Source organism: Panthera tigris, chromosome E1, assembly GCF_018350195.1.
Source record: "Panthera tigris isolate Pti1 chromosome E1, P.tigris_Pti1_mat1.1, whole genome shotgun sequence".
NCBI lineage: Eukaryota > Metazoa > Chordata > Mammalia > Carnivora > Felidae > Panthera > Panthera tigris.
Genome location: NC_056673.1, coordinates 60,243,867 through 60,271,511, shown reverse-complemented (window position 1 = coordinate 60,271,511; position 27,645 = coordinate 60,243,867). Strand labels below are relative to the sequence as shown.

General features: G+C 62.3%; 5 protein-coding genes across 11 annotated transcripts; 3 read left to right on the top strand and 2 right to left on the bottom strand.

Annotated features, from left to right (window-relative positions):
* Nucleotides 1-1,826: 1,826 nt before the first annotated feature.
* LOC102949571 (carbonyl reductase [NADPH] 2-like) lies at nt 1,827-4,151 on the top strand. The gene is made up of 8 exons (XM_007079118.3): nt 1,827-1,969; nt 2,446-2,543; nt 2,647-2,801; nt 2,895-2,937; nt 3,025-3,124; nt 3,241-3,305; nt 3,534-3,651; nt 3,741-4,151. Exons 1-8 carry the CDS (start codon nt 1,846-1,848, stop codon nt 3,842-3,844), a joined length of 807 nt encoding a protein of 268 aa, XP_007079180.2. The 5' UTR covers nt 1,827-1,845; the 3' UTR covers nt 3,845-4,151.
* Nucleotides 4,152-9,352: 5,201 nt separating this feature from the next.
* On the top strand, nt 9,353-12,088 carry DCXR (dicarbonyl and L-xylulose reductase). Of its 4 annotated transcripts, none has more exons than XM_042967316.1 (9): nt 9,353-9,460; nt 9,536-9,633; nt 9,756-9,974; nt 10,208-10,242; nt 10,336-10,378; nt 10,453-10,552; nt 10,641-10,705; nt 10,796-10,913; nt 11,040-12,088. In XM_042967316.1, exons 1-9 carry the CDS (start codon nt 9,409-9,411, stop codon nt 11,141-11,143), a joined length of 834 nt encoding a protein of 277 aa, XP_042823250.1. In that variant the 5' UTR covers nt 9,353-9,408; the 3' UTR covers nt 11,144-12,088. The 4 variants fall into 4 exon arrangements, with proteins under 4 accessions (XP_042823250.1, XP_042823249.1, XP_042823252.1 ...); XM_042967315.1 differs by having other exon boundaries at nt 10,088-10,242; XM_042967318.1 differs by lacking the exon at nt 9,756-9,974.
* A 667-nt stretch (nt 12,089-12,755) lies between these two features.
* RAC3 (Rac family small GTPase 3) lies at nt 12,756-15,311 on the bottom strand. 2 transcript variants are annotated; one of them, XM_042966139.1, is made up of 6 exons: nt 15,183-15,311; nt 14,575-14,646; nt 14,253-14,370; nt 14,061-14,123; nt 13,490-13,649; nt 12,756-13,248 (listed from the first exon to the last, which is right to left on the bottom strand). In XM_042966139.1, exons 1-6 carry the CDS (start codon nt 15,215-15,217, stop codon nt 13,118-13,120), a joined length of 579 nt encoding a protein of 192 aa, XP_042822073.1. In that variant the 5' UTR covers nt 15,218-15,311; the 3' UTR covers nt 12,756-13,117. The 2 variants fall into 2 exon arrangements, with proteins under 2 accessions (XP_042822073.1, XP_042822074.1); XM_042966140.1 differs by having other exon boundaries at nt 13,486-13,649; nt 15,183-15,305.
* Nucleotides 15,312-15,782: 471 nt separating this feature from the next.
* LRRC45 (leucine rich repeat containing 45) lies at nt 15,783-23,882 on the bottom strand. Of its 2 annotated transcripts, XM_042967093.1 has the most exons (17): nt 23,253-23,882; nt 22,640-22,701; nt 22,155-22,225; nt 21,726-21,904; nt 21,356-21,484; nt 20,198-20,310; nt 19,813-19,871; nt 19,484-19,561; nt 19,073-19,208; nt 18,910-18,987; nt 18,708-18,819; nt 18,517-18,587; nt 17,995-18,087; nt 17,597-17,689; nt 16,870-17,043; nt 16,651-16,798; nt 15,783-16,441 (listed from the first exon to the last, which is right to left on the bottom strand). In XM_042967093.1, the coding sequence occupies exons 1-17, from the start codon at nt 23,470-23,472 to the stop codon at nt 16,245-16,247; spliced, it is 2,013 nt and encodes a 670-aa protein (XP_042823027.1). In that variant the 5' UTR covers nt 23,473-23,882; the 3' UTR covers nt 15,783-16,244. The 2 variants fall into 2 exon arrangements, with proteins under 2 accessions (XP_042823027.1, XP_042823028.1); XM_042967094.1 differs by lacking the exon at nt 21,356-21,484.
* A 166-nt stretch (nt 23,883-24,048) lies between these two features.
* CENPX (centromere protein X) lies at nt 24,049-27,377 on the top strand. Of its 2 annotated transcripts, none has more exons than XM_042966364.1 (5): nt 24,049-24,165; nt 26,560-26,611; nt 26,782-26,835; nt 27,090-27,175; nt 27,272-27,377. In XM_042966364.1, exons 1-5 carry the CDS (start codon nt 24,136-24,138, stop codon nt 27,284-27,286), a joined length of 237 nt encoding a protein of 78 aa, XP_042822298.1. In that variant the 5' UTR covers nt 24,049-24,135; the 3' UTR covers nt 27,287-27,377. The 2 variants fall into 2 exon arrangements, with proteins under 2 accessions (XP_042822298.1, XP_042822297.1); XM_042966363.1 differs by having other exon boundaries at nt 24,053-24,165; nt 27,087-27,175.
* The last annotated feature ends 268 nt before the right edge of the window (nt 27,378-27,645 follow it).

The window sequence follows — 27,645 nt, the reverse complement described above, 5'->3', positions numbered from 1 at the left end:
TGTGTCTGGAATGTCGTGGTGGCCTCGGTGGAGTGGGGCAGGTGCTGCCCAGTGTCCTGATTCGGGGTGTGGGTTGAGGGATGTAGGGAGACAATTTGAAGCTGTGGGTGTTTGGGAGAACACTCCCCAGAGGGATCTGCGAGCAGATCAGGCAAAGGGTGGGCAGGGGGCTGGGGACTGTCCCCCAGGCCACGTGGAAGCCGTACCCCAGAGCTCAGAGAGGGGCAGAAGCAGGTGTGCTCTCTCCTGGGGATCTCAGAGACCTGCGGGTGGGTCCCGCAGATGAGAGCTCAGCCCCGTGCTGCAGAAAGGCGCTTCCCAGGCACCTGGCTAACGTGCTCTCTGGAGCCTCACTCGCACACGGGACCGGCTCCTTGTCCCACCCCCACAGGTGGCACCGTGAGTCCCTCTTGGGAACAAATGTCCAACAGGTGTCTGGGAAGAAAGCCAGACCGCATGAGTTACCTGTGTCAGGGCAAGGAGTCCCTCCATTTCACTCGCCGACGATTCCCCAGCCAAGGACGCGCCCAGAGGGCAAGCCCAGCTGGGTCTGCAGGACTAAGGGGGTCTCCGAGAGGCAGGATGGGCTTTAGGACGGGAGCCTCTCTTCCTGGGGCGCTGGCCGGGTCTGAGTGAGGGAGCGACGGTGGGGCACACCTCTGGATCGGGAGGGCCTGGTAGACCCGTCACGTGCCCTGCCCTGACCCTCGACCCTGTGGACAGCGGCATGGGTCCCGTGAGGCCCGGGACCGGGGACCAGAAGGTGCTCAGGACAGGCCTGGGGCTTGCTGCCAGAAGTGGAATCGCCATCACAACCCACAGGTAGCAGTGGCACAGAGGAGAAGCCCGGTGAGGCCTCTGGTGCCCGGAGGGGTCCACCGATTTGTGCCAAGATGAAGTTTCAGAGTGGGGGGAGGGAGCCAAAACAGGACGGCCGGGAGGGAGAACCACCCCCTCCCCGAGCCACACCTGAGAGGGAATGAGGCCGGTAGGGAGGCCACACCTGTGGATAGGATTGGGCTCTGGGCTTGGAAGCCAGGGGGCGGGTGTCCTAGGCCGGCCAGGGGCCAGTGAGGAAGACTCTAGAGGCCACAGACTAGGGCCGTGGTGGAGTCGGGGTCAGCAGGGCGGGAGAACGGCCTCAAACCCAGTATGCCTGGGCTATAATCCAGGGGCGCCTGCTCGAGGCTTCCAGGGGCCAGCTCCAGCCCATCCGTCCCCACCATCCAAGAAGGGCCACGTTCCTACTCCACGGTTAATTTTTTTTGTTTTTGTTGCTGTTGTTGTTAATTTTTTTAATCTTTATTTTTATTTTTGAGAGAGAGACAGAGCGTGAGTGGGGGAAGGGCAGAGAGAGGGAGACACAGGATCGGAAGCAGGCTCCAGGCTCCGAGGTGTCAGCACAGAGCCCGACACGGGGCTCGAACTCATGAACTGCGAGATCATGACCTGAGCCGAAGTCGACGCTTAAGTGACTGAGCCATCCAGGCGCCCCTATTTTTCTTTTCTGTTTTTTTTTTAAATATTTATTTATTTGGAGAGAAAGTGCAAGTCGGGGAGAAGGGCAGAGGGAGGAGGAGAAAATCCCACACAGGCTCCAAGCTCAGCATGGAATCTGATACACGATCGCAACCTGAGCCGGTCTCAAGAGTCAGACACTTCGACTGAGCCACCCACAAGCCCCTTTATTTCCTTTTCCAAACCTTGTGGTGCAGCTTTTGACCAGCACCTTTGGGTTGTGCTGGGGAGGGCAGAAGATTCCTGTAAACAGGAAGTAGAGACTGCAATGATGCCCCACCCCTGCCCTGTGCCTCCAGCCCCCCCCCCTTCCTTCACAGCACCCCAATGGCCCCGCCACAGGCCTTTAAAATCTCCTTGCCCTCCTCTCCTGCTGCACACAGGCTCAGAGTCAGCACCATGCAACTGAATTTCAGAGGACTGCCGGCCCTGGTGACAGGGGCAGGGAAAGGTACATATGAGCAGGTGGGTGTGCGGGAGGGGCCGAGGTGGAGAGTAAGGTGGCCAGACTTGAAGCCTCACAGGCCTGTGCTGGGGTCTGTGAGTCCCTCCATGCCTGTCACAGCCCTCCCCGCCAGTGCCTGCCTCCCTACCACACCTCGGCCCCGGGTGACGTCCACCACCCAGCAGGCCGCCCTGGGACAGGACACTGCCTCTACTTGGTCAGTGCAAGACGCCCCACCCGAGACAGTGGCCTTCAGGTTCAGGCTACGCAGACGGGGACATCCAGACAGGGTCTCTTCCCTGGGCTCAGTGGAAAGGAGCTGTTCTCTGGGGCCTCCCTTGGCCAGATCCTGGCCGGCCGAGCCTCTGACTCTGGCTGGCACCCCCTCACTGCTCTTTCCTGAGTGGAAGAGGCTGCAGCCTCAGTCCTCAGCCTTGACCCAGATGTACTGGGGTATCTGCCCACCCGGTGCCCCCCTGCAGGGATCGGGAGGGACACTGTGAAGGCCCTGCATGCCCTGGGAGCCAAAGTGGTAGCCGTGAGCCGCACCGACGCTGACCTAGTCAGCCTCTCCGAGGAGGTGAGCAGCCCGGTCACGGCCCAAGCCTGATCCCACACGCTCCGGGTGCCTCATGAGCCTGCTGGGACCACCTCCTTGATCACTGACCACTGCCTCTCCACAGTGTCCCGGGATACAGACTGTGTGTGTGGACCTGGGTGACTGGGATGCCACGGAGCGGGCACTGGGCAACGTGGGCCCCGTGGACCTGCTGGTGAACAACGCTGCCGTGGTGCCACTGCAGCCCTTCCTGGAGGTCACCAAGGAGGTCTTCGACAGGTGGGGAGTAGGAGAGCAGGTAGACTGGGGAGTGGTTGCTGAGGACATGGGGCCGATGTGGCCGTGGACGCTCTGACTGTCTGCCCTCTGCAGGACCTTCAGTGTGAACCTGCGCTCACTGGTGCAGGTGTCCCAGGTGAGCCGGTGGGGGAGCAAGGCCCAAGGATGACCAGGCCCGGCCGGGAGTACAGTGAGATCAGGCTGCCCCTCTCCTGGTTTCTAGATCGTGGCCCGGGGAATGATCCACCGCGGAGTGCCTGGCTCCATTGTCCATGTCTCCAGCATGGTGGCCCATGTCACTTTACCCAACCTATCTGTCTACAGTGAGTCCCTCTGCCCAGCCCGTACCCCATCCATCCATGAGGAGATCCTGGGCGCTGGGGCTTAGCGTCTGTGCAGAGAGGGCTAAGGGGTGCTCAGTGCTGCCCTCCCTCCACAGGCTCCACCAAGGGCGCAATAAGTGTATTCACCAGAGCCATGGCCGCAGAGCTGGGGCCGTACAAGGTGGGCATGGGAGGGGAGGACCTGGGGATCACACAAAGGTGGGCTGGGGAGCAGGGGTAGGGGCTGGCAATGGTAAGGGGCAGCAGACGGCATGGGAGAGGCCCGAGGACCATCCAAGGCTCTGGGCAGCGACTGACTGAACACAGTAAGCAAGTTCCGCAGGTGGTGGGGGGAGCACAGAGGCTCATCTACTCGCTGAGGCCGCCGTCTTCGGCCCCTTGGCCCTAGATCCGGGTAAACTCCGTGAACCCCACGGTGGTGCTGACGGCCATGGGCCAGAAAGTCTTGACGGACCCCGAGATCGCCCGGAAACTGAAGGAGCGTCACCCCCTGCAGAAGTTTGCAGGTCAGCGGGGCTTCGGGGAGCGGAGGGCGCGAGCAGGGCGGCCGGGACACACCGCGCTGATCCCGCCGGTCCCCCGCCGATCCCCGCAGAGACGGAGGACGTGGTCAACAGCATCCTCTTCCTGCTCAGCGACCGCAGCGCCTCCACCAGCGGCTCGGGCATACTCGTGGACGCCGGGTACCTGGCTTCCTAGAGCGCCCGGCGCCGGGGAGCCGGCGCTCAGGGCACCAGGCCCGCCTCCCGCACCGCCCACGCCCCGCACCGCCCACCGCCCAGCCACGCCCCGGTCACGCCCACCGCCCCACCACGCCTTCACCACCAGGCCGCTCGCGCGCGCATCTCCCACCCAGACTCTGCATCTGGGCACACACCGCATCCACACTCGTGCTGCCATGAAACCCGCCCCTGTCGCCCCCACCCACTGTGTCCTCCGCTGTGCCGGCTGGATTTCCCTAAATAAATGGAGGCCATTCTCTGGAACCAGTGCGTGCCGGGGTTTGGGAGGGGAGGATCAGGGAGGGGGAGCACACATTTCACTTGCCATGAAATGAGGGCGCAGATCCTAAAGCCAGCCGGACTCTACGGCGACCCTGTCTTGTAGCTGAAGGGCAGCGATTTCTTACACAGAGACTTTTGTCCGTGCCCCGCCCCCTCCCCCAGCCCCCCAATCAGCCCTGGGCAGAGGGCAGCCACGTTCCCTCCCCTTGAGGCTCTGGCCCCGCCCTTCAGCCCAGCACTGCTGCTCCGAGCTCCGCCGGTCAGAGAGGTTAGAGGGTCTGGGATCTGGGGAAGATGCCATGTACCCCCGGGTCACATCTATCTGTAAATGACCCTAAAGGCTCAGGAAGCAATGCTGGTTGCTCTTGCCGGCCACCGTGAACCCCGGATGACCCCGATCCTCCTATCCCATCCTGTGCAAGTTTTTTTACAGTGCTGGTGGTCTGCTAACCGGCCTGGATGATAGGGGTTCCTCTCCCTTCCAGTGTAGCAAGATTCTCACACAGAGTGGTGACACCGCACCCAGGCTTTTCTTTCCAGGAAGCAACTTTATTTGTGCCGCATTGCTCAGTTGGGTTCGTACCCAAAGAATTGAGCCCCGAATGCCACGTGGTGTGTGTGTGTGTGTTTTTTTTTTTTTTTTTTTATGTATTTTCTACTTCTTTGTCTCCCATATATGGTAACACACACAAACATGCAGTCTGATTAAGTGGTCTCCTGTTATAGGGTCGTGAGCAATGTTGTCATGTATGCTCATAGCCAGGTTACCTTGAGGGTTTTTTTGTTTGTTTTCCTTAGGGAGGGAACCCTACCACATTCCCCTCTTTGATGCTTGGACCCCTCTATTTTGGGTTAAAGAGCACCATCTTGGTTTAAAGGCTCATATTTCTATAGCATCATTTCATGTATGGCTGTCCTCTTTTTTTTTTTTTAAATCATGGCCTCAGTGGGACTGGAAGCAGACCGTACAACCAAGGGAGCTAAGCACCGTAGGATTAAGCAACCTCCCAGAATTAGGAGGATAATTTTTATGAGAGTTTTGAATCCCCTGAAAGTTAGTTTCCAAATAACTCTCGGGGGTTTTAACCACTCCAGGTCTGGACAGGGACATGAGTAATCCTTTTGATTTGATCTGTGATCTTTTCTATGACTTTTTCCTCATTATCTATAGGCAGCAGTTGCTGAGGCTAAACTTTTCACAAACTTCTTCCTCAGAAGCAAGCAGGCAATCTAAGGCCCAGCGATTTTGATAGATAGCACTGAGCATTTCGGTTTGCTGCTTGGCTAGTGAGTGCTAACAGAAACCTCTCCCCCCATTCCTAGCCGGCCCGGGGCGGCCTCAGCCAATCCTATGGTGAAAAGTAGACCAAGAATCATAGTAACAGTGAAAAACAAGGCGGAAACATATAGAAAATAAGGACAGTCTTGTTTCATCGGACCGTCGGTTCCTCAAGCGTCTGCCGTGCGTAGGTCAGTCGGCTTCCAAGTGACTAAAGCAGGGCTGCAGTCTCCCGGGGCCGGAGCCTCTGGAGTTGCAGATTGCTTCTTCCTGTGGTCAGCTTGCACGGCGTTGATGAATCAGGAAGGCACTCCCAGTTTCGAGATGCCGGCTTCACTCTGTCGTAGTGAACCCAGGGACCCGCTTCAGCTACTTTCCTGCGTAGGGGTGCACAAAATGACAATGAACAGTCCTCTCCAGAGGGGTTTTAGGGGTTGGACACTCTGCTCCTTCACCCATACAGCATCTCCTGGTTTAAAAGGGTGAGCCTCTGTGGTCAGACTCACAGGTAATCGCTCCCTGACCCAGTGGTATAAGGTGGTTAGGGTAGACGCAAGGGCTCACATCTGTTGTCTTAGGGTTAGATTGCCTGTCTCATTTAGATCCCCCCCTTATGCCCTTGATAATGGGGGGGAGGGTGCCCATAAGGGATTTCACAAGGAGAGAACCCCATCTGCTTCTTCAGCTTCCCACCTGCAGCTGTAGTCTGCCTCCCTGAGGTCCCTTGTCTCTCTCTGCCTCATGTTCACCCTTTCCCTATTCATTCCTCCCCTGGAACAGGGCCTGTGTCTGCTGTGAGGGAACAGGGATGATGACCGTTCTGGCTTCTTCAAGCTTACAAGGGATGGTGTAGGGGTACAGCAGTTAGAATCTACCCAAGGGTCGGTCAAGTGGCCCACAGTGTATATTTAATGAGAGCCTCCCTTAACCTTTCCAGGAAGGCCACCGGGGTTTTATTTTGTGACTGTAAGATAGTGGCTAATTTAGCGTAGTTTAAAGATTTGACCTTAGACCTCCTGACCATATGTACAATTTTTTAAAGATTTTTCTTCATAAACCTTTTTATAACTGTCCTTTGCTTTTAGATTTTGACCTGAGCCATTTTTTCCCCCAAACAACCAGTCTTATTTAGGACAAAATTACTTTTTTTTTGTTTACCTTTAACAAAAAATGTATTTCCATACCTTATATTTATTTATATGTCTAGTTTTCTACATGTAGAGTTACTTTCCTTATTTCCATCAGTCTCAACTACATTCAGCAAAATTTTAACTCTTAGAAACCTTAGTCTCCAGTGAAAACTAAGTAGTAATCAATTATGAACTGTTACATCAGAATTTCTTAGATGTCAAACTTACGAATCAATTAAGCACAAAGCATGTTTTTTAACAGATCCAACTATCTTTAGTTTTTCTGCAACAAGTCAAAAGCGCAAACCTACATCTAGTAATTAGTGCTTTAGCGGCGCCTGGGTGGCTCAGTCGGTTAAGCGTCCGACTTCGGCTCAGGTCATGATCTCATGGTCCGTGAGTTCGAGCCCCGCGTCGGGCTCTGTGCTGACCGCTCAGAGCCTGGAGCCTGTTTCAGATTCTGTGTCTCCCTCTCTCTGACCCTCCCCTGTTCATGCTCTGTCTCTCCCTGTCTCTAAAACAAATAAAATGTTAAAAAAAAAATTAGTAATTAGTGCTTTAGCCTCTTGTCTCGTTAGATAGCCAATGAATTAAAACCCAATTTATCATGCAAGCAAAAACTTTAACGTTTTTGTTAGGGTCAGGCGTAAGGCAGGGTAAAGGTAGGAGTCAGAGGCTAAAAAATTTTAGCAAAGGCTTTATTTGGGAACTAAGGTCTCGGGCGAGGTTCGTGACTCAAGGAGAGAGAGAGAGGAGCCAGGGAAGCCGCACCCAGGTGTGGTGGGGTGGGGTTTTTAAGCTGCAGCTCCTCTGGGTTTAGGTCCGGGTGGGCCTTTTTCATGTCAGGTCGTGCTGTCGCTCGGTGATTGGTTGACCTCCAGTTCGTTCTGGCACCCTACTAGGGGCTTTTTGTTGGATTACACTGGCAAGATGGCCGTCCCCTCTACTGTGGTTCCAAGGACATCATAACAGTTTTAAGTTACCAAAGACTTTGAAAGCTATCTTAACAATTACTCACGAAAACTATGAGACAAAGTTAACCATTACTTTAAGTCACCCTTTTGTTAAATTGGAACAGAGATCACATGAGCTTATTTGCAAATCTAGGTAGAGTAAAAGTTGTTTGTTTTTTTTTTTTAATGTTGATAAACATAGTCTCTATCAAACCAACAAACTTAAATTAACTTAAACACTGAATACGTTTTACTTGGGTCCACCGAAGACAATTTGTTTCCCGTGATTAATTGCTACTTAGAGTCCTGGTGGGGAAATCTGAAGTGTGTGGTCTCCACTCTAGGACCTCTGGGGCGGGGTGGTTATGTGCCTGAGGCATTGGGGAGCCCGTTCTGCAGGCCGCCCCCAAGTGGTGCAGAAACAGGAGGGGGGGGGAGGGGAAGGCAGAAGAGGCGAGGTGCCAGCAGAAGGCAGAGAAAGAGAATTCCCAGTTTTAAGTCTTGTCGGCTCAGACAGAGGAGCAGACCCCAGGTTTCTTTTGTTTTGTTTTGTTTTTCACTGGTGCAATAAGGCAGTGCATGTCAGTCCGGAGAAGACAGGGAATTTCCCTGAAACAAAGGGAGTTTGGCCCCTTGGGAGTATTCCTTAAAGCTCCCATTCTGAGGTAAGCTAACCAGAGACAGTTGGCTCTAACTATCATAGTCATTGACCCAGGAAATGAATGAGAGACCAGTCCCCACACACGGTCACACGGTGACTCCAACCCGCCGCCGAGCGCCCTGGAGTTGCGGCTTTGTGCCCAGTCCCCTAGCGGAACTACTAAGGCAGCCCTGGGGGGTGACCAGGCTCCCCTTCTGCCTCTTAGGGGCAGGTCTGCCAAAACGAACCTGGGTTCATACTAGTCTGATGGGGGCTCCCTGAGCTGGTCCCTGGGCCTCACGGGCTCCGCTGGCGCACACGGGGTCCTCACCCCCAGCCGGGAGGGGTAGCCTCCTGCGGGTCAAGTGGTCCCCCGGCGCCCGGAGGTTCGTATCCCAGCAGCAAAGGAGGTGGAAACGCACTGTCTCTGAATCCCGGACGAGTCCCCAAGTAATGTAGCAGGACTCTCACAGAGTCGCGACACTGAGGTTTTACTTCCCAGGAAGCAACTTTATTCCTGCCAGCACAGCTCAGTTGGGTTCGTACCCAAAGAACTGAGCCCCAAGCACCACGTGGCATAGTTTTTCAAATGTGTTTTCTACTTCTTTGTCCCCCATATGTGGTAACACACAAACATGCAGTCTGATTAAGTGATCTCATGTTACAAGGTCCTGAGGGATGTTGTCATGTATGCGCACAGCCAGGTTACCTTGAGGTTTTTGTTTTTGTTTTTTTCCTTCCTTAGGGAGGGGACTCTACCTCACCAGGTTAAGGTGGGGCTTTGTTGGCATTGGCTTCTTCAGGCTGATTTAGTTGTCCAAACTCTTTCCCTTTGGGCACTATGAGAGAACCTGCGTCAGCCATGGGGTAGGGTGGGGGCGCGGGTCATGCGATCCCTTTTGCCAAACTTTTCTTCCCAGAAACAAAGCAAGATATGTTGGCGCTGAGTTCTGCATTTCACGTGTAGCTACACGTTCTTTCTGGTATTAACCAGCACAGCTTTTCTGGAACAATCTTGGCAGGGAACCGGTGCTCTCCGGGGCTCTGCTTTCGGAAGCCGCTAAACAGCTTTCAGGCTCAGGTGACCCGCCGCCCCCACTCCCTTCCGCCTGCGGCGCCCGCCTGGGCGGTGCTATTTCCATGTCCCCGCCCCTGACCCGGACACCAGCCTGTGATTGGCCCCTCCGCGCCCCGCCTCTCCGCCGTCCCGCCCCGCGCCCTCCGACGGCCGCCACACTCAGACACTGAACGCCAGTCATGGACCTGGGGCTCGCGGGCCGCCGTGCGCTCGTCACCGGGGCGGGCAAAGGTGGGCCTGCGGGGCGGCCTGGGGCGGCGGGCGGCCGCGGCGGGGGACGCACGCACTGAGCCGCGCTCCCCGCAGGCATCGGGCGCGGCACTGTCAAGGCGCTGCACGCGGCGGGGGTGCAGGTGGTGGCCTTGAGCCGGACCCGGGCCGACCTGGACAGCCTGGTCGTCGAGGTAGGCGCAGCTCTGTCCCGGCCCCGGGGGCGGCGGGAGGCGGGCGGGGCGGGGGTGGGGGTGGCGAGAGGGCCGGGACGCGCAGGCGCGGGGCGCAGGGGCTGACCCAGGACCCTGAGCAGCCCCTCCCAGGGCGCGCGGCCTCCGGTGGAACGGCAACGCCCCCTGGGCTTGGAAGGAGGCAGAAATGGCTGCTTTGCCGGCCCGGGGCCTTGGGACGCAGGAAGTGGACCGGCAGGAGGCGGGGCCAGCCTCCAGGTCACCAAGCCCGGAGATGCCCAGGGACCGCGTTAGGTCCTCTACCACCTCCCTCAGCAGCCTGCGTTCTGAACCCCAAGAAGGTATCCTCTGGGACCTCTAGCCCCGCCCCCTGTCAGGCTGAAAGATCGGTGAGGCAGCGCCCCTTTTGGGGCGGGGAGCCGCTGGTAGCTGTCCCTCCCCCCGCTACGCACAGTGTCCTGGGGTGGAGCCCGTGTGTGTGGACCTGGGTGACTGGGACGCCACGGAGCGGGCACTGGGCAGTGTGGGCCCCGTGGACCTGCTGGTGAACAACGCCGCCGTGGCGCTGCTGCAGCCCTTCCTGGAGGTCACCAAGGAGGCGTGTGACACGTGAGCTGACCAGGGTAGACGCCCCCGGGGACAGGGCTGTCCCCTGCAGCAGCAGCCCCAGTCCCTGACCGGGGTCTCTCCATCTGCCTCCAGATCCTTCGATGTGAACCTGCGGGCTGTCATCCAGGTGTCTCAGGTGAGCCGCCTTCAGGGCTGGGGTGGGAACTAGTGGGTGACGAGTTCTGCCTCACGCTCCCTCTGCAATTCCAGATCGTGGCGAGGGGCCTGATAGCTAGGGGGGCCCCGGGGGCCATCGTGAATATCTCCAGCCAGGCCTCACAGCGCGCAATAACCAACCACAGCATCTACTGTGAGTAAGCCCCAGGTGTGCTCCCGCCCGAACCCCACCGACCCCCAAGCCTGCTGCCGTCGGGCTCCAGGCACGCCACTCCTCACAGGTTCTACCAAGGGTGCCATGGACATGCTGACCAGGGTGATGGCTCTGGAGCTTGGGCCACACAAGGTGAGCCCCCCTGGGACGCCTCCCAACACCCAGCCCTCATGCCCTGGGCGCCTAGCCTGCCTTGCTGACCTCCTGTCTGTCCTGGTGCAGATCCGCGTGAATGCGGTGAACCCCACAGTGGTGATGACCCCCATGGCCCAGGCCAACTGGAGCGACCCCCAGAAGGCCAAGGCCATGCTGGATCGAATCCCACTTGGCAGGTTTGCTGGTGAGTCAGACAGGAGCCCAGCCGGGGGGTGCACCAGTAGCCCCCATACCCGCCTAGGTGAGAAGTGAGAGGGAAGGATGAGGGCAGCGCCCTCCACCTGTGCCCTGACTTCCACCCTGCCCACAGAGGTGGAGAATGTGGTGGACGTCATCCTTTTCCTTCTGAGTGACCGGAGCAGCATGACCACAGGTTCCACCGTGCCGGTGGACGGAGGCTTCCTGGCCACCTGAGTCTCCTCTGCCTAACGTAACCCCTGCTTCGTGCTGAGCCCACCCCTGTCCCCATCTCTCCAATAAACATGATTCTTCTGCCTGGTTTGCACACTGACTGCTAGGCCGCTGGCAAGGGGTCGGGAGGTGCAGGACCCAGTGCTGGGGGGTGGGAATGAGTCCCAGGTAGGCAGGCACCCGTTCAACTCACAGCCCAGGCCAGGTGGCAGCCTGGCTCCCGCGCCTGAGATTTTTCAGACCTGGCCAAGTTCCTGGCAGGGCCTGGGAGGCGAGGCCATCCAGGAGGCCAGCTCCTAAGCGCGGCGGTGAATTTGACCAAGGATGGCCTTTGGCTCCGTCCGGAGGCTTGTGGGCTGGAAGCAGCGGCGTTCTGACAACCAGCTCCATGGGTGTAACCGCACGGAGACACCGGTTGATGCTTATCGGCATTAATGAACGAGTCAGAAGTGGAACAAGGAAGACGGATGTTGGAACTTCGCTAATTTGTCAGCGACCTGATCGACCTCTTTGCCAGATCAGGTGACAGTTTTCAGATACTGGAAGGACATCGTCCCACTTTTGTGGCTCACAAAGGACTCCCCACGTGAGAGCTGGCCCATGTGTCACCCGCGTGTCTTCCTGCCTTAGGCCTGAACGATTCGGTCCGCCAGGCCCTGCTCGAACTTGCCGGTCTCCACAGGGTAGGGACACCCCCCCCAATCTGATGTTACTGAGGGCGTGGCTGGGCGCAGATGTGTGGGGACGGATGTGCAGTGTCCCACCTTCATGTGGCATCCGCACCACACAGATGCCACGGGCACAAGTAACCCCACACACCTAGACGATAGCATTGTGTACAAAAACGGGTGTTTGGAGTATTTGCTCATTTTCTGATATGACTCATTGTAAGTGTATATAATTATTAATAAAGGCGGTCTAGCAACTGGCTAGCGAAACTCCTGAAAACTCTCACAGTTGGCTCTTCTGAGCCGGCGGGAGCCTGTTGTGCACACCATGGGGAGGCCTGGTGTCGTAAGCACCTGCCTGGACTGGCACCCTGCGGCCTCGGGTGAAGTCCGAGCTCCTGCACTGTGGTCCCCCGCGGCGCTCCCCGGCTGACCTTCACCTTCCCTCCCACCATTTCTGACTCTGGCACTGACACACGGCCCCCTTGCCACTCCAGAGGAACCACACTCGACCACCACGCTTTGTCTAGACTGGCCGCCTCTCCTCCTGACCACCTCTCTTCTTGAATACTTAGCTCAGTGTGGCCCAGCCCTGGTGGGTGCGGGCGCTGCGGAGCCCTGCCAGGGACTCCATGGGCCCTGACCGCAGGCTGTCCCCTCCCCACACCTGAGAGCTGCTGCACCGAAGCCCGCCTCCCCAGCGCGTGCCCCTCCCCGAGGCCTGAAGTCAGCACGAGGGGGGGCTTTCCTCACCCCAAAGGGGCTACATGTCCTTGCTCCCATTCTGATCTGGGTCACATCCTTTGGGGACTGACACAGCTGAGCAAGGTCGTTCTCTCCTCTTGCCCAGGGTGTGGGGTCAAGCTCACCCCTCTGTACTCTCGATGGGGGAAGTGAGGGGCCAGGCACCCCAGGACAGAGAGGCAAGTAGCCAGACAGGCGGGAGATGGTGGTGGAGAACGTTTATTGTATAAAAGAAGAAAGGGCTGCCCCATCCTGGGGCGCATGAACCGGACCCATCCCAACCTCCCCCACCAGGAAGCCCATCCTGGGGCTGCCCTGGACCTGCCCCTGCAGCCCGAGGGAGACCCTGCTCCCTTCCAGCCTCCCGTGGGGGCCAGGTAAAGCTGGAGCTGTACCCCAGAAGGACAAGACAGAGCAGACAGGACTCCACGGCCCCAGCCCTGTCCCCATGCTTCTTCCCCCTCCCCACCCACACCACTCCCCCACAGCAGACTCAGGGACACCAAACATCTCGACACGACAGCAAGCACGGGCCCGGGCAGGGTCGCTCCTCCAGAAGCTGGCTCTAGAAGACCGTGCACTTCTTCCCGGGCTTTTTCACAGGGGGTGGGCAGAGCACAGCCCGGATGGCCTCATCAAACACGGTCTTCAGGCCCCGCTGAGTGAGGGCTGAGCACTCCAGGTACTTGACAGAGCCTGAGGGCAGCGAGGGAGGGGACAGTGATGAGGGGACAGCGAGAGTAGGGGACGCTGAGGATGGGACTCAGCGAGGGGGAGGACAGCAAGGGAGGCGGCAGCGGGGCGGTGGGGGGGGGTGGTGTGTGCAAGTAAGGGGTGAGCACAGGTGGGGGCCCACAGGGGGCAGCACTGTGCCCTCCAGAGCAGGCTTCCTGTCCCTTTCCCGCCGGCATCCCAAGGCCCTGCAGGGCCCACTCACCGATCTCCCGGGCCATGGCCAGGCCCTGGGGGTAGGTGATGGGCGCCAGCTTCTTGTCCCGCAGCCGCTCAATGGTGTCCTTGTCGTCACGGAGGTCCAGCTTGGTGCCCACCAGGAGGATGGGCGTGTGGGGGCAGTGGTGTCGCACCTCGGGGTACCACTGCGGGGATGGAGGCTCTGACCCCTACCCCTTGAGGGCTTCTCCCCCAGCCATGCCCGCAGCAGGCCGTGGCTCCCAAGAGTCCCTTCCTCTTGGTCCCTGGATCTACCCTCAGCCCTTCCTGGAGCCGTCACTGGGATTAGTGGGAAAGTGACCCAGGACAAAATGCCTACCGGGAAGTTTCAAGGGCCTAGCGGCCCTCCCTTCTCTGAGAGCTTCACCCCCCACCCCTACCTTACCGCAGCCCCTCGTCACTGTCCCGGGTCACCTTCAGACCCCGTGCCAAGACCTCGCCTGCCTCCGAAGGACAAGCTGCCTAAGGTCTTCAGGCAAGAGCCCCCACCCTGCCAGGGCAAATCCTCTGAACAACCCCTCTCCCGCAGACAAGCCCTCCCTGCGACACTGCCCTACCTTGGCTCGAACATTCTCAAAGGACGCCGGGCTCACGAGAGAGAAGCAGATCAGAAAGACGTCCTTGGGAGAAAAGGTGAGGGGGCCCTGGTGGGAGTGGTCAAGGACCTCCAAATGGCAACCCCCCCACATATCCCGACGAGGACCCCACCCAAGCCACCCAGCTCCCGGGGCGGCCCTGTCGTCACCTACAGTTTGGGGATAGGACAGTGGCCTCAGCCGGTCGTAGTCCTCCTGCCCGGCGGTGTCCCACAGCCCCAGGTTGACCGGCTTCCCGTCCACCATCACGTTCGCAGAGTAGTTGTCGAAACTGCCAGGCAGAGCGGGAAGGTCGGTCCAGGCCCGCACAGAACGCGAGGCGTGGCAGCGCCCCGGCCCCACCCGAGCAGCCCAGACCGGGGCCTCCCGCGCCTGACCTCGAAGCCCGGGGTTGGGGGGTGGGGGCCCACGACACCGAGACCGCGCCCGAGGCCCTGACGGGCCAGCTCCAGACCCGCCCGCCCGGAGCGCTCACACGGTGGGGATGTACTCTCCCGGGAAGGCGTTGGTCGTGTAGCTGATCAGCAAGCAGGTCTTCCCCACGGCGCTGTGGACAGAGGGCGAGCCCACGTTGCTCCCAGGCCGGGCTTCAGCCCTCCGCCCAGCAAGGGCAGCCCCTCCCGTGCAGCCACAGGCGAACACAGGGGTCCCGGCCCGCAGATCCGCAGCTGCCCGGAGCTGGAGGAGGACCAGCGCGGGCCGGCCTCCCCAGGGCAGGGCTGGGGCTGGGGGTGGGGGTGGGGCGAGCCGTCTCAGAGATTCCGGCACCCGGGCGGGTGGGCCCGGCGGAGGGCGCAGCCCAGGTGGGAGGCCCGGCCCCACCCACCCGGCGGCCGGGCAGCATCAGGTGGGCCCGGGCCGGAGGCCCGCGGCCCGGCGGCCAGCGGGGACCTCGCCCCAGCGCGCCCTCCCGCTCCGGCCCGACCCCGGGGCGCGCGCGGGAGGGGTGTCGGGGCGTGAGGGCCGCCCCGCCCGGCCCCCCGCACCCCCGCCGCTCCCGCGCCCCGGAGCCTTGCGCCCAGCCCGGGCGGGGTCCCCGGGGCCGCCCCCGCCCGGCCCGCGGCCCCCGCGCGGCGCACTCACCCGTCGCCGACCACCACGCACTTGATGGCCTGCATGGGCGCGGGCCGGGCGGGCGCGGCCGCGAGCCGAGCTGCGGAGAAATGCCCGGCGCCGCAGCGGCCGCGGACCCGAGCCGAGCGCGGAGCCGAGCGGCCGGAGACAGCCGAGCGCCGCCGAGCGCCGGGCGCGGAGACAGCCGAGCGCGGCCGGCGGGGGGCGCGGGGGGCGCGGGCCCGCCCCGAGCCCGGCACTCGCCCGGTCCCGGAGAACTCCGGTGAGGGGTGGGGACACGGCGATCCCCAGCCAGTCCCCGGAGCCCCTGGGACCCATGCCACGGGCCGGGGGTCAGCGCAGGCAGGCGATGCCCCCCAACCAGGCCGTGTGTGGGGCCCTCTGTGTGCCTGTGGCTTCTTCCAGGAAGCGCCTGCCCCAGGGACCGCGGACAGAGGGGCTGAGATGCACTCGCCCCGCGACCAGGAGACAGCTGGTGCTGGCAGTCACCGGTCCCCCACCCCCGCCCCCGCCGCCCCACGTCCCCACAGGGCAACAGCCACGCCCGAGAGCGTCTCCTGGGTGGCTGGGAGCACAGACACATGTGGGGAAAGGCACCGGCCCAAAATGTATCACAAAGTGTAAAAGTTCTGTATTTCAAAAGAACCAGGACTCCTGGTTACATTGGGAAAGGAGCGTTTGTGGGCACACCGGAAAAGGCGATTGTGAGGGGTAGGGGGTACAGGTCTTCTGGATTTTCTTCCCCTGTGGCTGCTGCTTCTGAAACACATCTCAGGCATGTTCCCTGGGACCCGCCCGAAGGACTGGGGTTGGGGCCCACGGTGTGTCCGCTGGGGACGTCTTGGCTGACTAGCCCCGTGCCTGCCTAGCAGGGCACCCCAGCGCTGGGCAGCAGTGGCCCCGCTCCCCGGTCCGCCTTGGCACCGATTTTCCAAGTCTCCAGCTGTAGACGCTGCCTTAAACTGCCAGCCTGATGGGCTGTCCCTTGAGAGGAAGGGACGGGCAGGGATGGGGCACAGATGTCCGGGAGATGCTGCCTTCCTGCCACTCTAGGAGTCCCCCTGCTTCCCTTCACTTCTGGGGACTCATGGCCCTCAGGGGAGACCCCTGCACATAAGCCAGGACGGCATTTTGCAGGAAGCTGGCCCTCTGGGCCTCCTCCTCCCGGATCCGGGCGATCTCAGCCTCCTTGAGCCGAAGCTTCTCCCGGAGAGAGGCGTTCTCACTCTCCCTGTCCAGCAGCGCCTCCCGGTGGTCACCTGTGATCACTGCAGGGGAAGAACCTCAGGGAGGTCGGCAGCGGGGGAGAGGGCCCGGGGGGCCCTGGCGGGGGTCCCACAGAGGCAGACCCCATCCAGCGCCCCTGGGAGCTGAGACCCAGGCCAGGCTCAGCTCTGCAGCCCGGCCGGCTGTCGTCGGGTGGCCCGCTGAGGACAGGCTGGGCTGCGAGGGCACCGGGGCCGGGGGCTCAGCTCACCTTTCAGCTGGCGCTCCAGCGCCGCCACCTTCTCTCTCAGAGCCTCCTGGGCCGTCAGTTCGGCCTGCAGGCGGCCGTTCTGCTCCTGCAGCTCCACCCGCACCCTGGTCACCTCTGCCACCTTTTCTTGGTCCTTGTTGCTCAGTTCCTGCCAGACGTGGGGGTGAGTGTGTGGCGGGGGAAGGGCACGGGGGGGGGGGCCCTCAAAGTCCGAGTTACCTGCTGCAGCTCCTGTAGGCGCCGCCTCAGGCCCTCCACCTGCAGGCCCAGCTGGCCGGCCTGCGCCTGCGCCTCGGCCACCGTCTGCCTCTGCTGCAGGCAGGCGCTCTGGGCCTCGTCCCGCGCCTGAGCCAGCAGCCGCAGCTTCTCCTCCAGGTGAGCCAGGCGCTGCTGCTGTGGGCACCCAGGGGGGCTGCTGAGCCCAGGGGCGAAGGGCCGAGGCCTGCCAGCCGCTTCCCGCCCTGGCCCTGGGCCTCCGTGTGGAGTAGCCGCCTCGGCCCCAGGGGAACTTTTCCTTGCAGCGTGAAAACTGCTCGTAACTGAAGTCACTCTGTGTGTGTGTTCCGAGCAGGCTCCACCTGAACTAGCCCACACAGAGTACCCTTCCCGCTCCCCCTCCCCACCCCCAGGCTGACCACTCTGCCCTCTGGGTCCTGGCTTTGGCCATGCGATCACAGGCTGCACGGGGGCAGACCGCTTCCCCCATCCCAGGGTGGCACGACAGTGGCTCTTGGTGGGGGGGGGGGGGGGGTGGGATGTGTCCCGCACCTGTCCTGTTCTGACTCTTCCCTGCCCCCGTACCTCTGGAGCTCCCGTCCCCCCACCTTCCCCTACAGAACCAAAGGACGGCCTAGGTCTGGCCGGTGCACACATCAGCCCCTCAGGCCTCGCTCCCCGGTGGGCACCGTAAGCTGTGGAATCCAGGCGTGTCTGGCCACGGGCTTACCTCCTCCAGACGGACTTGGTTCTTGGCCTTGATGAGCTCCTCCTCAGCCTGGCCACGCTCACTGAGAGCCGCCGCCTTCACTCGGCTCAGCTCCTGCCCCACAGACAGCGACCCACTGGGCCTATTCTCCTGCCCCTAGCCAGGACCCCTGTGGCCCCACCCGGCCACTGGGCCGGCGGTGCCCTGCACCAGCCTCCTGACAGTGTCCCGGGAGTTGCCACGGCCAAGAGGTCCCACGTCCCACCGTAGGAAAGTCCCTCTGGCCTCACGGAGATACTGGTCCTGAACGCGGGGGGAGAGGGGGCGGGGGGGGGGGGGCGGGCCTGAAGAGGTTCTGACCGACAGAAGGGGTGCCCCAGATAAAGGCAGAGTCTAGCACCCAACTGGCATGTGCTCACCTCCTCTAGGGACAGCCGTGAGGCCTCCAGCCTCTGCACCCTCTCCTGCATGGCCTTCTCACTCTCTTCCAAGCGGCGAGTCAGGTGCTCTATCTGCCCAGGCACAGGGTGGGGGCAGGGCTGGGAGACCAACCCCCCAGGCGGGCATCCCCTGACCCCCTGCCGTGGAAGGAGGCTTCCCTCCCCACCCCAGGAGGCAGGCAAATCTTGGGGACGCTGCTCCTCCCGAGAATGGGCTGCCCCACGCGGCTTTGCAGGAAGGGTGGAGGGCACAGTCCAGTGCCACACAGGGTGGCACAGGGCACACGGCAGCCTGTGCCGGGGTCCTTTCGACAGCCTGGTCGGAGTCCCTGGGTGTTATATCTGCTAGGGCTGGCCAAGAACTGCCAGGCACCCCCAAGGCAGTCAAGGGGAGCACGGCCAGGGGTGTGCTTCGGGGACACCGTGCCACCCTGAGGCTTCTGCAGGCCCCGGGCAGACAGCGGGGACAGCAGGAGGCCTGATGGGGTCACTGACAAGCACCTCCTTGGCACGCAGCCGCTCCAAGTCCTCCGAGCCCTGCCGGGACCTCTTCTTCTCTAGTTCCAGACGCTCTGCAAGCCCAGGCGGGGAGAGCAGGGGTGGGACTCGCGGGGGCGCCTCGTTCCCGGCGCTCCCCACCCGCCCACCCACCCCTCTCCGGGCCCCTCGGCTGTGGGCCCGCGTGCGCCTACCCTCAGCCTGGATGGCCCTGGTCTTCAGCTCGGCCGCCGTGTTGGTCAGCTCCCGCCTGGCCAGGAACAGCTGCTCTTGCTGAGATCCCACCTTCCGCTCCAACTCGTCCACCTGGGAAGCAGCCCCGTGGGTGGGAAGCTTGGGTCCCGGCCCCGGGGCCCCGCCCGTTTCCTCAGGGGGCCCGGCCCCTCACCCCCACACCTGGTTTCGCAGGAGGAGGGTCTTCTCGTTGGCAGCAGATAAGTCTCTGAGGAGCTTGGACTCCCTCTCCGCGGCTTCCTGCGGGGGAGGCAGGGCAAGGGCGCCCCCGTCACCCCTGCCCGGCACCGCCTGCCCGCCCTGCGCCCAGCCCTCCCCTGCTCACCTGCCGCTCTAGCCTGTGTTCTTCCGCCTGCCTCTGCGCCAAGCTTCGCTGCTCCTGCTCCGCGGTAGCCAAGAGCTCCCCCAGGCCTTGGGCCTTTTGCTCCGACAGGGCCAGGGCGGCCTCGGCCATCTGCAGCCTGTTCGGAGGGAGACGCCAGCCCCGCCCCTGCCTCACCTCGGGCCTCGCAAAGGCCTTGCTGTTCTCACTCCTGCCGGCCACTGTTCACCTCAGCCAGAGCTGACGTCCTCCGAGAAGCCTTCCAGGATTAGCAGCCCAGCCGTTCCCCACCTCCGCTCTGCACACTGAGGACTCGGGTTCCTGTCTGTCCCACTCTTTTCTGCCCGTGGGCACATCACTGAAGCGCTTTGAAGCCACCCTCCAACCACACTCGTGCCCCCCACGCCTGCTTACTTGGCCTTGAGGGCATTGATGATGGAATGTCTCTCATTCAGGGCTTCCTGCAGTTGCCCCACGCGTATAGCTGACGCCCTACGAACAGAAGGAAGGTCCAAGAAGCCCAAACCTCAGGGCCCTCCCGGGCCCCCTGGGCTCTGGAGGCAGCTGCCGTTCCCGATGCTCCCACCACGCCCCAGGTGCCGGGCCGGGAAGTTCTCGGTGCCGCCCCTCATCCTGCAGCCAGCTCCCCCCGGGGAGCACGCCACCCCCTCGTCGGTGGGCAGGTGCCGAGGATCCAAGTCTCGGGCGCCCCAGGTGAGCTGCGGTCCCAGGGCGGCGCTCACCTGCTGCTCCTGGCCATCTCCTTCCGCTGCTTCTCAATCGTCTCCATCAAGTCTAGAAACTGGGGACAGAGCCAGCCAGAGCCGTGTCAGGACCTGGAGCCTGCCCGCTCCCTTTGGTCAAGCAGGAAGGAGAGCAGACGCCCGCCGAAGCAGCAGAACAGGAGAGCACTGGCCTCATCCAAAGGGAGGCTGGGACTCCTGCACAGGGGAGGCCCGCCCGCCCGCCCACCTGACAGAGGAGGTCAGACCAAGAGGCTGCCTCTCGGGCCTAAGTGTTGGCCGCCCTGGGGGAGCACTGGTGTCTGCGAGAAGGAAAGACGGCCATGGCATGGGGACCAAGGGGAGCTCTGTCCATGCAGCTGGGGGGAGGCTCTGCGGAACTCACCTGCTTGGATTTCTCTTCCTGGAGGTGCTGCACCTCCTTGCTGAGCACATGGGTGCGGGCCTGGTTCTCTCGGAAGGTGGTCTGCCGGTCCCGGTTGTGGTCCATGGCTTGCTCTATTGGAAAGAGCCAAGTTATCCACCGGGGGTGGGGGGTGGGGGGGGAGGAGGCTGCTCAGCCCAGGAGCGGCCAGCAGCCAGCCCGGCCCCACACCCAGAAGCCAGTCATCTGGGAATCGACACTGTGTGAGGCAGCCTTACCCCACAAATCAGAGAGACCTCCCCGCAATGCACCAGAGGCAGAGGCGTGGATAACAGTGGGGCCAGGAGCCCGGGAGGCACCCAGTGCAAGGGGCATGCACGTGGGGAGACTGCCCAGCTGCCACAGATGGACGCTCTCCTGGGCACTTGGGCTCCACCCCAGAGGTCAGAATCCACAGCGTGACTCCCCAGAATCGAATACCACACTCATCTCCTGTGTTCCAGAAAGATTCCGGCAAGATTTGGAGAGGAGCCAGCCCAAAGTGGCACTGAGGGTAATCATAATGGCTGAGGGACCAGGAGAAGTTCGGGACAACACAGGCCAGGTGGGCCCAGCAGGAGGTGGTGGCCCCACCCAGGATTCCAGCCCAAGTTCAGGCCCTTGGGTGGCCGGTGCTGCTGGCAGGACAAGTAACCATGGGGAGTGGCAGACTGTCCAACCGGGCCCGGGGTTGAGTTGTTGGGGTCACTGATGGGAGGCGGCCACAAAGTCTGGGTGGCTGTGCTTATACACAGCTTACATGTGTAGCCACGAACTCTGGGGTGACTCCTTCCCATCTGTGGCTGGGCCACCAAGGCAGTGGTATGGCCATCGGGGCAAGACCCCACGCCCCAGGTGACCCCGTGCCTCACAGGCCTAAGGAGCGAGCGCACATCCCGAGGCAGGCTTGGAGCAGCACAAGGCAGCAGGCTCTCCGCGGGCTCACTGCCACTGTCTCCTTCCCTTGAACCTTCTCCCTCTACTTCCATTTCTGATTTAGGCTAATCTCACGATGCTTCTACGCGTCCCTGCCCCAAGCCCCGAGCTGCCCCTCCCTCAGTGGCTGGGCCCGTCCAAGGGAATCAGCTTTATTCCCGGCTCCAAACAGGGCGAGCTGTCAGCAGCCCGGAGTGCCCGTACCCACAGCTCTGAGAATGTCCCCGGGGACGTTATTCCCCGCCAGCTCCAACCTCCACAGGGTCTTGTTGCGGGGGAGACAGTTCACCAGGGCCCGGCCCCCCAGGAGGCCGATGTCATTCCAGCGCAGGTCTGGAAGGAAATCCACTGTCACCACACGTGCCTGGAGATGGCTGGCCCAGCCTGGGATGCTTTCTCTGGGGGAAGGGCACTCCCTGTGGTCGCCAACTGAGCAGCCGGGCCCCTCCCCGCAGCACCTTTCCACCCACTTGCTTCCAGAACAGGACAGAAGCGGCAGGAGGGCCGAGGGAGCAGCAGGCGACAGCCCCAGACCTCAGACCTTCGGGAGAAGGCCAGTGCAGAGAGGCCTCACCCAGCTGCTGGAGGCTGGCATTGCGCGTCAAGGCCAGGGCCAGCTCCTCTGCGCCCTTGTGGCTGATCTGGTTGTTGCGGAGATCCAGCTGCCGCAGGGCCCCGTTGTCCGCCAGGGCCCTGCAGAAGGTGGCGAAGGCGTCTTCCCACGCACCCATGTTGTTCCACTCCAGCGTGAGACTGCAGGAGAGGCGGACGTGAGGCGTGTGGCCCCAAGGAGCACCCTGCTGCCACAGGGTCTGGAGGGGCTGGAGGGGAGGTGCAGGCTTCAGGGTCTCTAGCAGAAAAGCTGCAGCCACGTGAGTAACTTAAACTTGTCAGCTCCCTACCAACGGATACGAAATGCAAACAATGGGCCACGAGGGCTCAAGAGAACTCTCTCAGGCCTCAGAACGTGCCCTCTGGGGCCGACCCGAGGACCACATCTCACCTCTGAATGGACTTGTTCTGCCGGAGGAGTTTTCCCAGAGCCTCGGCCCCTGCAGCTCGAAGGTTATTGCCCTAGGGCAGGAAAAGGCAGCCTGGTAATTCCCCATCGTCACACGCTGGGCTCCAAATGCCATGTCCATACCCCACAGGGCCCTGGTCAGACAGTGGATGAGGCCAGGTGGCCGGCTGTGGGCGGGAGGTGCTTTCCTTGACCAGAGTGGGCCTCCTGGAGCGGTTTGTTGAACGAACACTCTGGAACTCACATTCCTAACCTCAAATCACACACCACCCCCCAATCAAGACCACCAGAAGATGGTAGGGAGCCCTGTGTGCCGAGAGCACTTACAGATACTGTATCCAGCCACCATCCACATTTTCAGGTTGCTAGGACACTCAAATCTCCACACACACACACACACCCCGCCACCCCCCCCCCCCGCTCCCCTCCGGGTCTCAAGTCCCACGCCCGAGTGCAGACTTGCTCACCTTTAGATCCAGAAACCGCACAACAGTGTTGGCACACAGCCCCTGGAGCAGCAGTGCGGCCCCTGTAAGGCGGCAGGACGGTCACCCTGTGCCCCTGAGCTCCTCCCCGTGGGCTCCAGCTTGGGACAGCTCAGCTTCCCAGACATAAGGGAGAAACGACTGTCCCAGTGGCCCCCACTGGTCAGGATCCATGCCCGAATTGAGTTGCCCTGCTTGCTGTGTCAGGTCTGAGACATCTGTAACCTCTGCTAGGCACAGAGCCAGGCTCCTGACCTCATGCTCACCAGCACCCTGGGATTCTCCTAAGGGGAACCTAGGACTTCTCTGTTGCAAAGAGAAACTGCCCTCTGCTGCCAGGTTTCAATTGCCAGCAGCTGTCAGGGGCGCTGCCGCTTGCTTCAACTGCCTGCAGCACAGAGTAGAAACCTCACAAAGATGAAGTGTGACGGTCGGGACGGAAGACCTCTGAGCCAGAGGCTGCCGAGGAACGTGGACCACGCGCAGCAAACCGTGAGAAACAAAGCAAGTCCAGGCTGCCCTGAGGCAAAGGGCTTGACCCCAACCCCAACCTTGCAAGGGCTGCCCTGGCCCCTGCGGGCCCTCGGGTGCCCACCTTCCTCGCTCAGCATGCAGTCGCTCAGGACGAGCTCCGTCAGCAGTGTCTCTTTCTGCAGCAGCTCACCCAAGGCCCTGCAGGTGTCCACGGTCAGGCTCTGAGTGGCCAGGTCCAGCCGACCCCGTGGCAGCCCCTGCAGTTGCTGCAGGACAGTTTCCTGGGGCTCGGCCCCACTCTCCTTGCACAGCCGGCTGTAGGAGTGCCGGAACTCTTCCATGGCACACTCCTGGGGACAGGCCTCACCATGAGCCGGCTGGGAAGCAGAGGGAAGGCGACTGCTTGCTCCTGCTACCCGGCTCTTCTCCCTGAGGACAAGAGGGCAGGGCCCGTCCCCTGGGGGCCTACGGTGCCGGACCGCTCAGTGCGGAGCACAGGCACTCCTAAGTTCTCAGGAGCCGAGGAAAGAGGAACAAAGTGAGTTGGTTCTACAGGAGGGAGACCCGATGAGGGCAGGGCCGGGGAGTGAGCAGGGGGCCGCTCCAGGCGGCGGGGGTGAGGACCCCTCGTCGACGGCACCTCCCGCGGCGAGGCCGGTCCGCGAGCCCCAGGCCCCAGCCCTCACGCTCCGGACCGTCCCCGTGCAGACGCCAGTCCGCGCGGCCGCCGCGAACCTCAGTATCCAGGAAGAGCAAGGCGCGCCGGGAACGGCGAGCGCAAACTGCAACTCCCAGGAGGCTTTGCGGAGGAGGAGGAGCGATCTTCGCGGGCCAATAGGGACGAAGGGGTGGGCACGCGCTTCTGGCCCAGGGGGCGGGGATGCGGAGGGCGCGCTCCGGACTGATTGGCTGGAGGGGCGGAGGCGGGACTTCGGAGGCTGCGCCCGGGACAGACTGGCCTGGGGCTCCCGGGACCCTGTAGCGCGCGTGTCCCGGCGGCTGTCATGGAAGGAACTAGCGGCGGCTTCCGGAAAGTGAGCGCACCGGCGGAGCAGGGGGCGGGGACCGGGCGGGGGACCCCAGGGTGGCTCACGTGCGGGCCCCGAGCCGCCCCCGCTACGCCCGCTGGTGCTTTGTGGGGCAGGCCCGTTCCCAGAACCCGACCGCGACCCCCGCCCCGCGCGCCCTTGGCTCTCCGCGGGTGGGGTCCTGCAGCCGAGTAGCCTAGGGTGGAGTAGGCAGCCTGGTTGGCGGCCAGAGGGAGAGGGTCTGCGGGAACCAGGCAGAGGCGTGTGCCCCCAACCCTCGCCGCCCGCCGAGCCACGGGAGCTCCGGGATCCGGCGACCACCTTGCGTAGTGGTTGCGCCGGGCTCGCAGGTAGTCCCGCGGCCTGCATCCTCTAAAGCTTCCCTTTGGCCTGCTCCCTATCAAGAGTCCTGGGCTTTGTGTCTCACCTGAGTCAAGCTGAAACTTACTTTATTTTATTTTTTTATTTACTTATTTACTTATACTTATTTTTGAGAGAGCGAGAGCGAGAGCGAGAGCGAGAGCGCATGAGCAGGGGAGGGGCAGAGAGAGAAGGAAACACAGAATCCGAAGCGGGCTCCAGGATCTGAGCTGTCAGCACAGAGCCCCCACCCGGGGCTTGCACTGAGGTTCTGCGAGATCATGACCTGAGCTGAAGTTGGCCCCCCAGGTGCCCCAAGCTGAAACCATTTCTGTTTGTGTTCCATCCGGGGTGTGCGTGTGGCTCTGCAGTCAGTGTCATTGGGTCAGGCTCGGTTACAGGCCCTTGACTCAGATGAGTCCGTTTAGGAATTGGGTACTGGGACCCTCCTCACCTACTGGTGGAGAAACTGAGGCAGAACTAGGGTTACACTCAGGCCATTCCACTCAGGGCCTCACCCTTTGCCCTGGTAAGGGCGGTTCTGGGTAGCTGGGTGGGTACGGAGGCCCCGCTGGCTCCCGCCCCCTGCCCGCTATGAGTGGTTTCTGAGCCCCTGATAGCAGAAGGGAGGTCTGCCAGTCCCGGGGGGTAGGAGTCACTCCCTTGCACAGACACAGGGATCCTCTGTGGCTCACTTTCTGCTTCAGCCCCCTCTTCTTCGTCACCCGGGCTTGTGGTTCAGCCCTGGCCACCCCAGGAAGGGTTGTGACCTAACAGGGAAAGTCACTGAGGCTGGAATGACTTGGCAGAGTGGTGGTCATGAGAGTGCTCCCCCGCAATTATAACTGGAGAGCTGGGGGTACGATCATTACCCTTGAGCAGGGCTGTCCCAGGTGAGGGCCAGAGGGCACCATAGTGCCTACAGGCTGTCCTGCCCAACGCGAGTTTGAGTTACTTGTTTGTTTAGGGAACCACCGTGTTCAGCTGGTGCCGACCCCTTCAGTGGTCTGGACAGCGCCGTCCCCCCCACCCCCCACCCCGGGTGCAGCAGCCTTGCTGATGTAGGTCTTCCTGGGGTCCCCCCGGGCAGGTGGGGCAGCAGGGCCTTCTGGGCCTTTCCTGGTACCTTCTTGGTTAAGCAGCAAGAAGGACCAGCAGGTGGCGCCAAGCTCTCACAGTCACTGCTGGAGGGACCCTGTGGCAAGTTCTTACCCTCCTGAGCCTGGGCCCCAAGGCATCCACTCCCTGTCCTCCCTCTGCTCTGCCCTCAGGCTCTGCCGAGTGGCACCGGGTGGAGCAGCGCCACCTCCTGTGGCTAAAGTCAAGGGCTGGCCAGCCCCCAACTCACCTTCCCTGCATGACACCCCATTTCTGGCTGCCCCTCCTCCCACCTCCCCCAGCTCTGCAGAGAGGTGCCATCCTTCGGGGGTTCAAGTCCCCTACCTTGAGGAGTCTCAGCTTGGACCCGCCCTCGCCCCACCCTCCTGTCTGGAGGCCCCGCAGACACGCCCAGGCTCCGCTCCCCTCCGCCCCCGTCCACCCTGACCGCCTATTGATGGAGCAGCCCGGCCCCTGCACAGCTGTGTGGCTCACGGCACCCGTGCCCGTACAGGAAGATTCCCCTGTGCGCTGCAGGCCCTGCACGCGGTAGACCCCAGGGAGGAACCCCAGATGGAGCTGACCTGGCGCCGAGAGCAGGGTCTGGAACAAGCTAGGCAGTGTTGGTGGTGCGGACACTCCTGCCAAGGGGCCCCTCGAGGAGAGTGCCTCGGGCCCAGGGGTGGGAGCACAGGACTGTCCTGGAGCCCAGGGAGCAGCGGGTTGGCACCCGGGCCGCTCCCACCTGTCCGCCGCGTGTCTGATTCTCCCCTGGAGGCCTCTCCCCACCCAGTCTCCCAGCTTTCAAAAGGCTCCTGGACAGAGGGTCTTGCCAGCAGCCGGAACCGAATGCCTAAGGGGTCTGCCGCAGGCAGGGCGCGGTGCTGGGCCACTGACCCACCATTGATGCCTTTCCGTCCCCCGTCCCCCGTCCCCCCCCAGGAGCTGGTGGGCAAGCTGCTGCAGCTGCATTTTAAGGATGACAAGACCAAAGGTTCGTGGGCACTGGCTGGGAGGCGGGGCCAGACTCAGGGACCGCCAGGCACAGGGCCAGCGCCTTGGGGAGGCCGGGGTCGGGGTGGGGGTGCAGGGTGGGGCCACGGCCCCTGACAGGGGTGGCCAGAGGGGCACGGATCCTGTGACTCACTCCCCTCCACCTTGCAGTCAGCGGGGATGCACTGCGGCTCGTGGCGGAGCTGCTGAAGATCTTCGCTGTGGGTGAGCCAAGGGGCCCCGGCAGCGTCCTCTGGTGTCCCCCAGGCCGGTCCCGACCATTCACTGCTCCCCTCATGTTTCTCAGCTGGGAAACCACACACACACACACACACCTCTTTCCCATTTTCCCACCAGCCCCTAAGTTCTGTGTTCCTGGAAAGCCCCATGTTTCTGAGCTGCCAGCCGCGCACAGGGTTGGGGGGAGGTGCACCCCGTCCTCCACCCCTGCACACTCTCCTCCCGTGTCACGGCAGAAGCAGCCATCCGCAGCGTCCGGCAGGCCCAGGCGGAGGACCTGGCTCTCGTGGACGTGGACCAGCTGGAAAAGGTGTTGCCTCAGCTGGTAGGTGGCCCCCACTGGGGCCTGCGCCCTGCCCTTCCGGGAGCAGGAGCGGGGCTGGCACCTGTGGGTTCTGAGTGCTCCTCTCCCCCCCCACAGCTCCTGGACTTCTAGGGGCTTCCACCCCCACTGCGGCCTGCTGTCCAAGTCAAGGCTAAAGCCCCGTGCCCACGTTTCGGTGGCCTCTGGCTACAGACAAGCAGCTCCTGATACCCGGCATTCTCCGCCAGCCCCAAGGGCTGAGCTGGGTCCTGGCAGACACCCCACCCTTCCTGGTGTCTCCTTTGCCTCGCTGCTGACTGCCTGGACACAGCAGACGGCGTGGGGAAGGTCGCCGAGGGGACGGGGAGGCAGGCGTCTCCCCCTCACACCCACGGGTGTCAGGGAAGCGCCCGGTCCTCCGAATGCAGGTGCCAGGAAGCAGCGGGCTGCTGCTGGAGCAGGTGGCCTGTGCGCCTTCGAGTGAGCGGAGG

What these genes read in the sequence shown, in the direction of transcription:
- LOC102949571 (XM_007079118.3), top strand. Translation starts at nt 1,846, where the DNA reads ATGGCCCCGCCACAGGCCTTTAAAATCTCCTTGCCCTCCTCTCCTGCT. An exon ending in ACCAAGGAGGTCTTCGACAG is followed by an intron (nt 2,802 to 2,894) that starts GTGGGGAGTAGG and finishes TGCCCTCTGCAG; the next exon opens with GACCTTCAGTGTGAACCTGC. An exon ending in CAGAGCTGGGGCCGTACAAG is followed by an intron (nt 3,306 to 3,533) that starts GTGGGCATGGGA and finishes CCTTGGCCCTAG; the next exon opens with ATCCGGGTAAACTCCGTGAA.
- DCXR (XM_042967315.1), top strand. Translation starts at nt 9,409, where the DNA reads ATGGACCTGGGGCTCGCGGGCCGCCGTGCGCTCGTCACCGGGGCGGGC. An exon ending in ACCAAGGAGGCGTGTGACAC is followed by an intron (nt 10,243 to 10,335) that starts GTGAGCTGACCA and finishes ATCTGCCTCCAG; the next exon opens with ATCCTTCGATGTGAACCTGC. An exon ending in AACCAACCACAGCATCTACT is followed by an intron (nt 10,553 to 10,640) that starts GTGAGTAAGCCC and finishes CACTCCTCACAG; the next exon opens with GTTCTACCAAGGGTGCCATG.
- RAC3 (XM_042966139.1), bottom strand. Translation starts at nt 15,217, where the DNA reads ATGCAGGCCATCAAGTGCGTGGTGGTCGGCGACGG. An exon ending in TGCGTGGTGGTCGGCGACGG is followed by an intron (nt 14,647 to 15,182) that starts GTGAGTGCGCCG and finishes CTCTGTCCACAG; the next exon opens with CGCCGTGGGGAAGACCTGCT. An exon ending in TTGAGAATGTTCGAGCCAAG is followed by an intron (nt 13,650 to 14,060) that starts GTAGGGCAGTGT and finishes CCATCCCCGCAG; the next exon opens with TGGTACCCCGAGGTGCGACA.
- LRRC45 (XM_042967093.1), bottom strand. Translation starts at nt 23,472, where the DNA reads ATGGAAGAGTTCCGGCACTCCTACAGCCGGCTGTGCAAGGAGAGTGGG. An exon ending in CAGAACAAGTCCATTCAGAG is followed by an intron (nt 21,905 to 22,154) that starts GTGAGATGTGGT and finishes CCTCTCCTGCAG; the next exon opens with TCTCACGCTGGAGTGGAACA. An exon ending in CACGGCTGTCCCTAGAGGAG is followed by an intron (nt 17,690 to 17,994) that starts GTGAGCACATGC and finishes TCTGTGGGGCAG; the next exon opens with GAGCTGAGCCGAGTGAAGGC.
- CENPX (XM_042966363.1), top strand. Translation starts at nt 24,136, where the DNA reads ATGGAAGGAACTAGCGGCGGCTTCCGGAAA. An exon ending in CTAGCGGCGGCTTCCGGAAA is followed by an intron (nt 24,166 to 26,559) that starts GTGAGCGCACCG and finishes GTCCCCCCCCAG; the next exon opens with GAGCTGGTGGGCAAGCTGCT. An exon ending in GCTGAAGATCTTCGCTGTGG is followed by an intron (nt 26,836 to 27,086) that starts GTGAGCCAAGGG and finishes GTGTCACGGCAG; the next exon opens with AAGCAGCCATCCGCAGCGTC.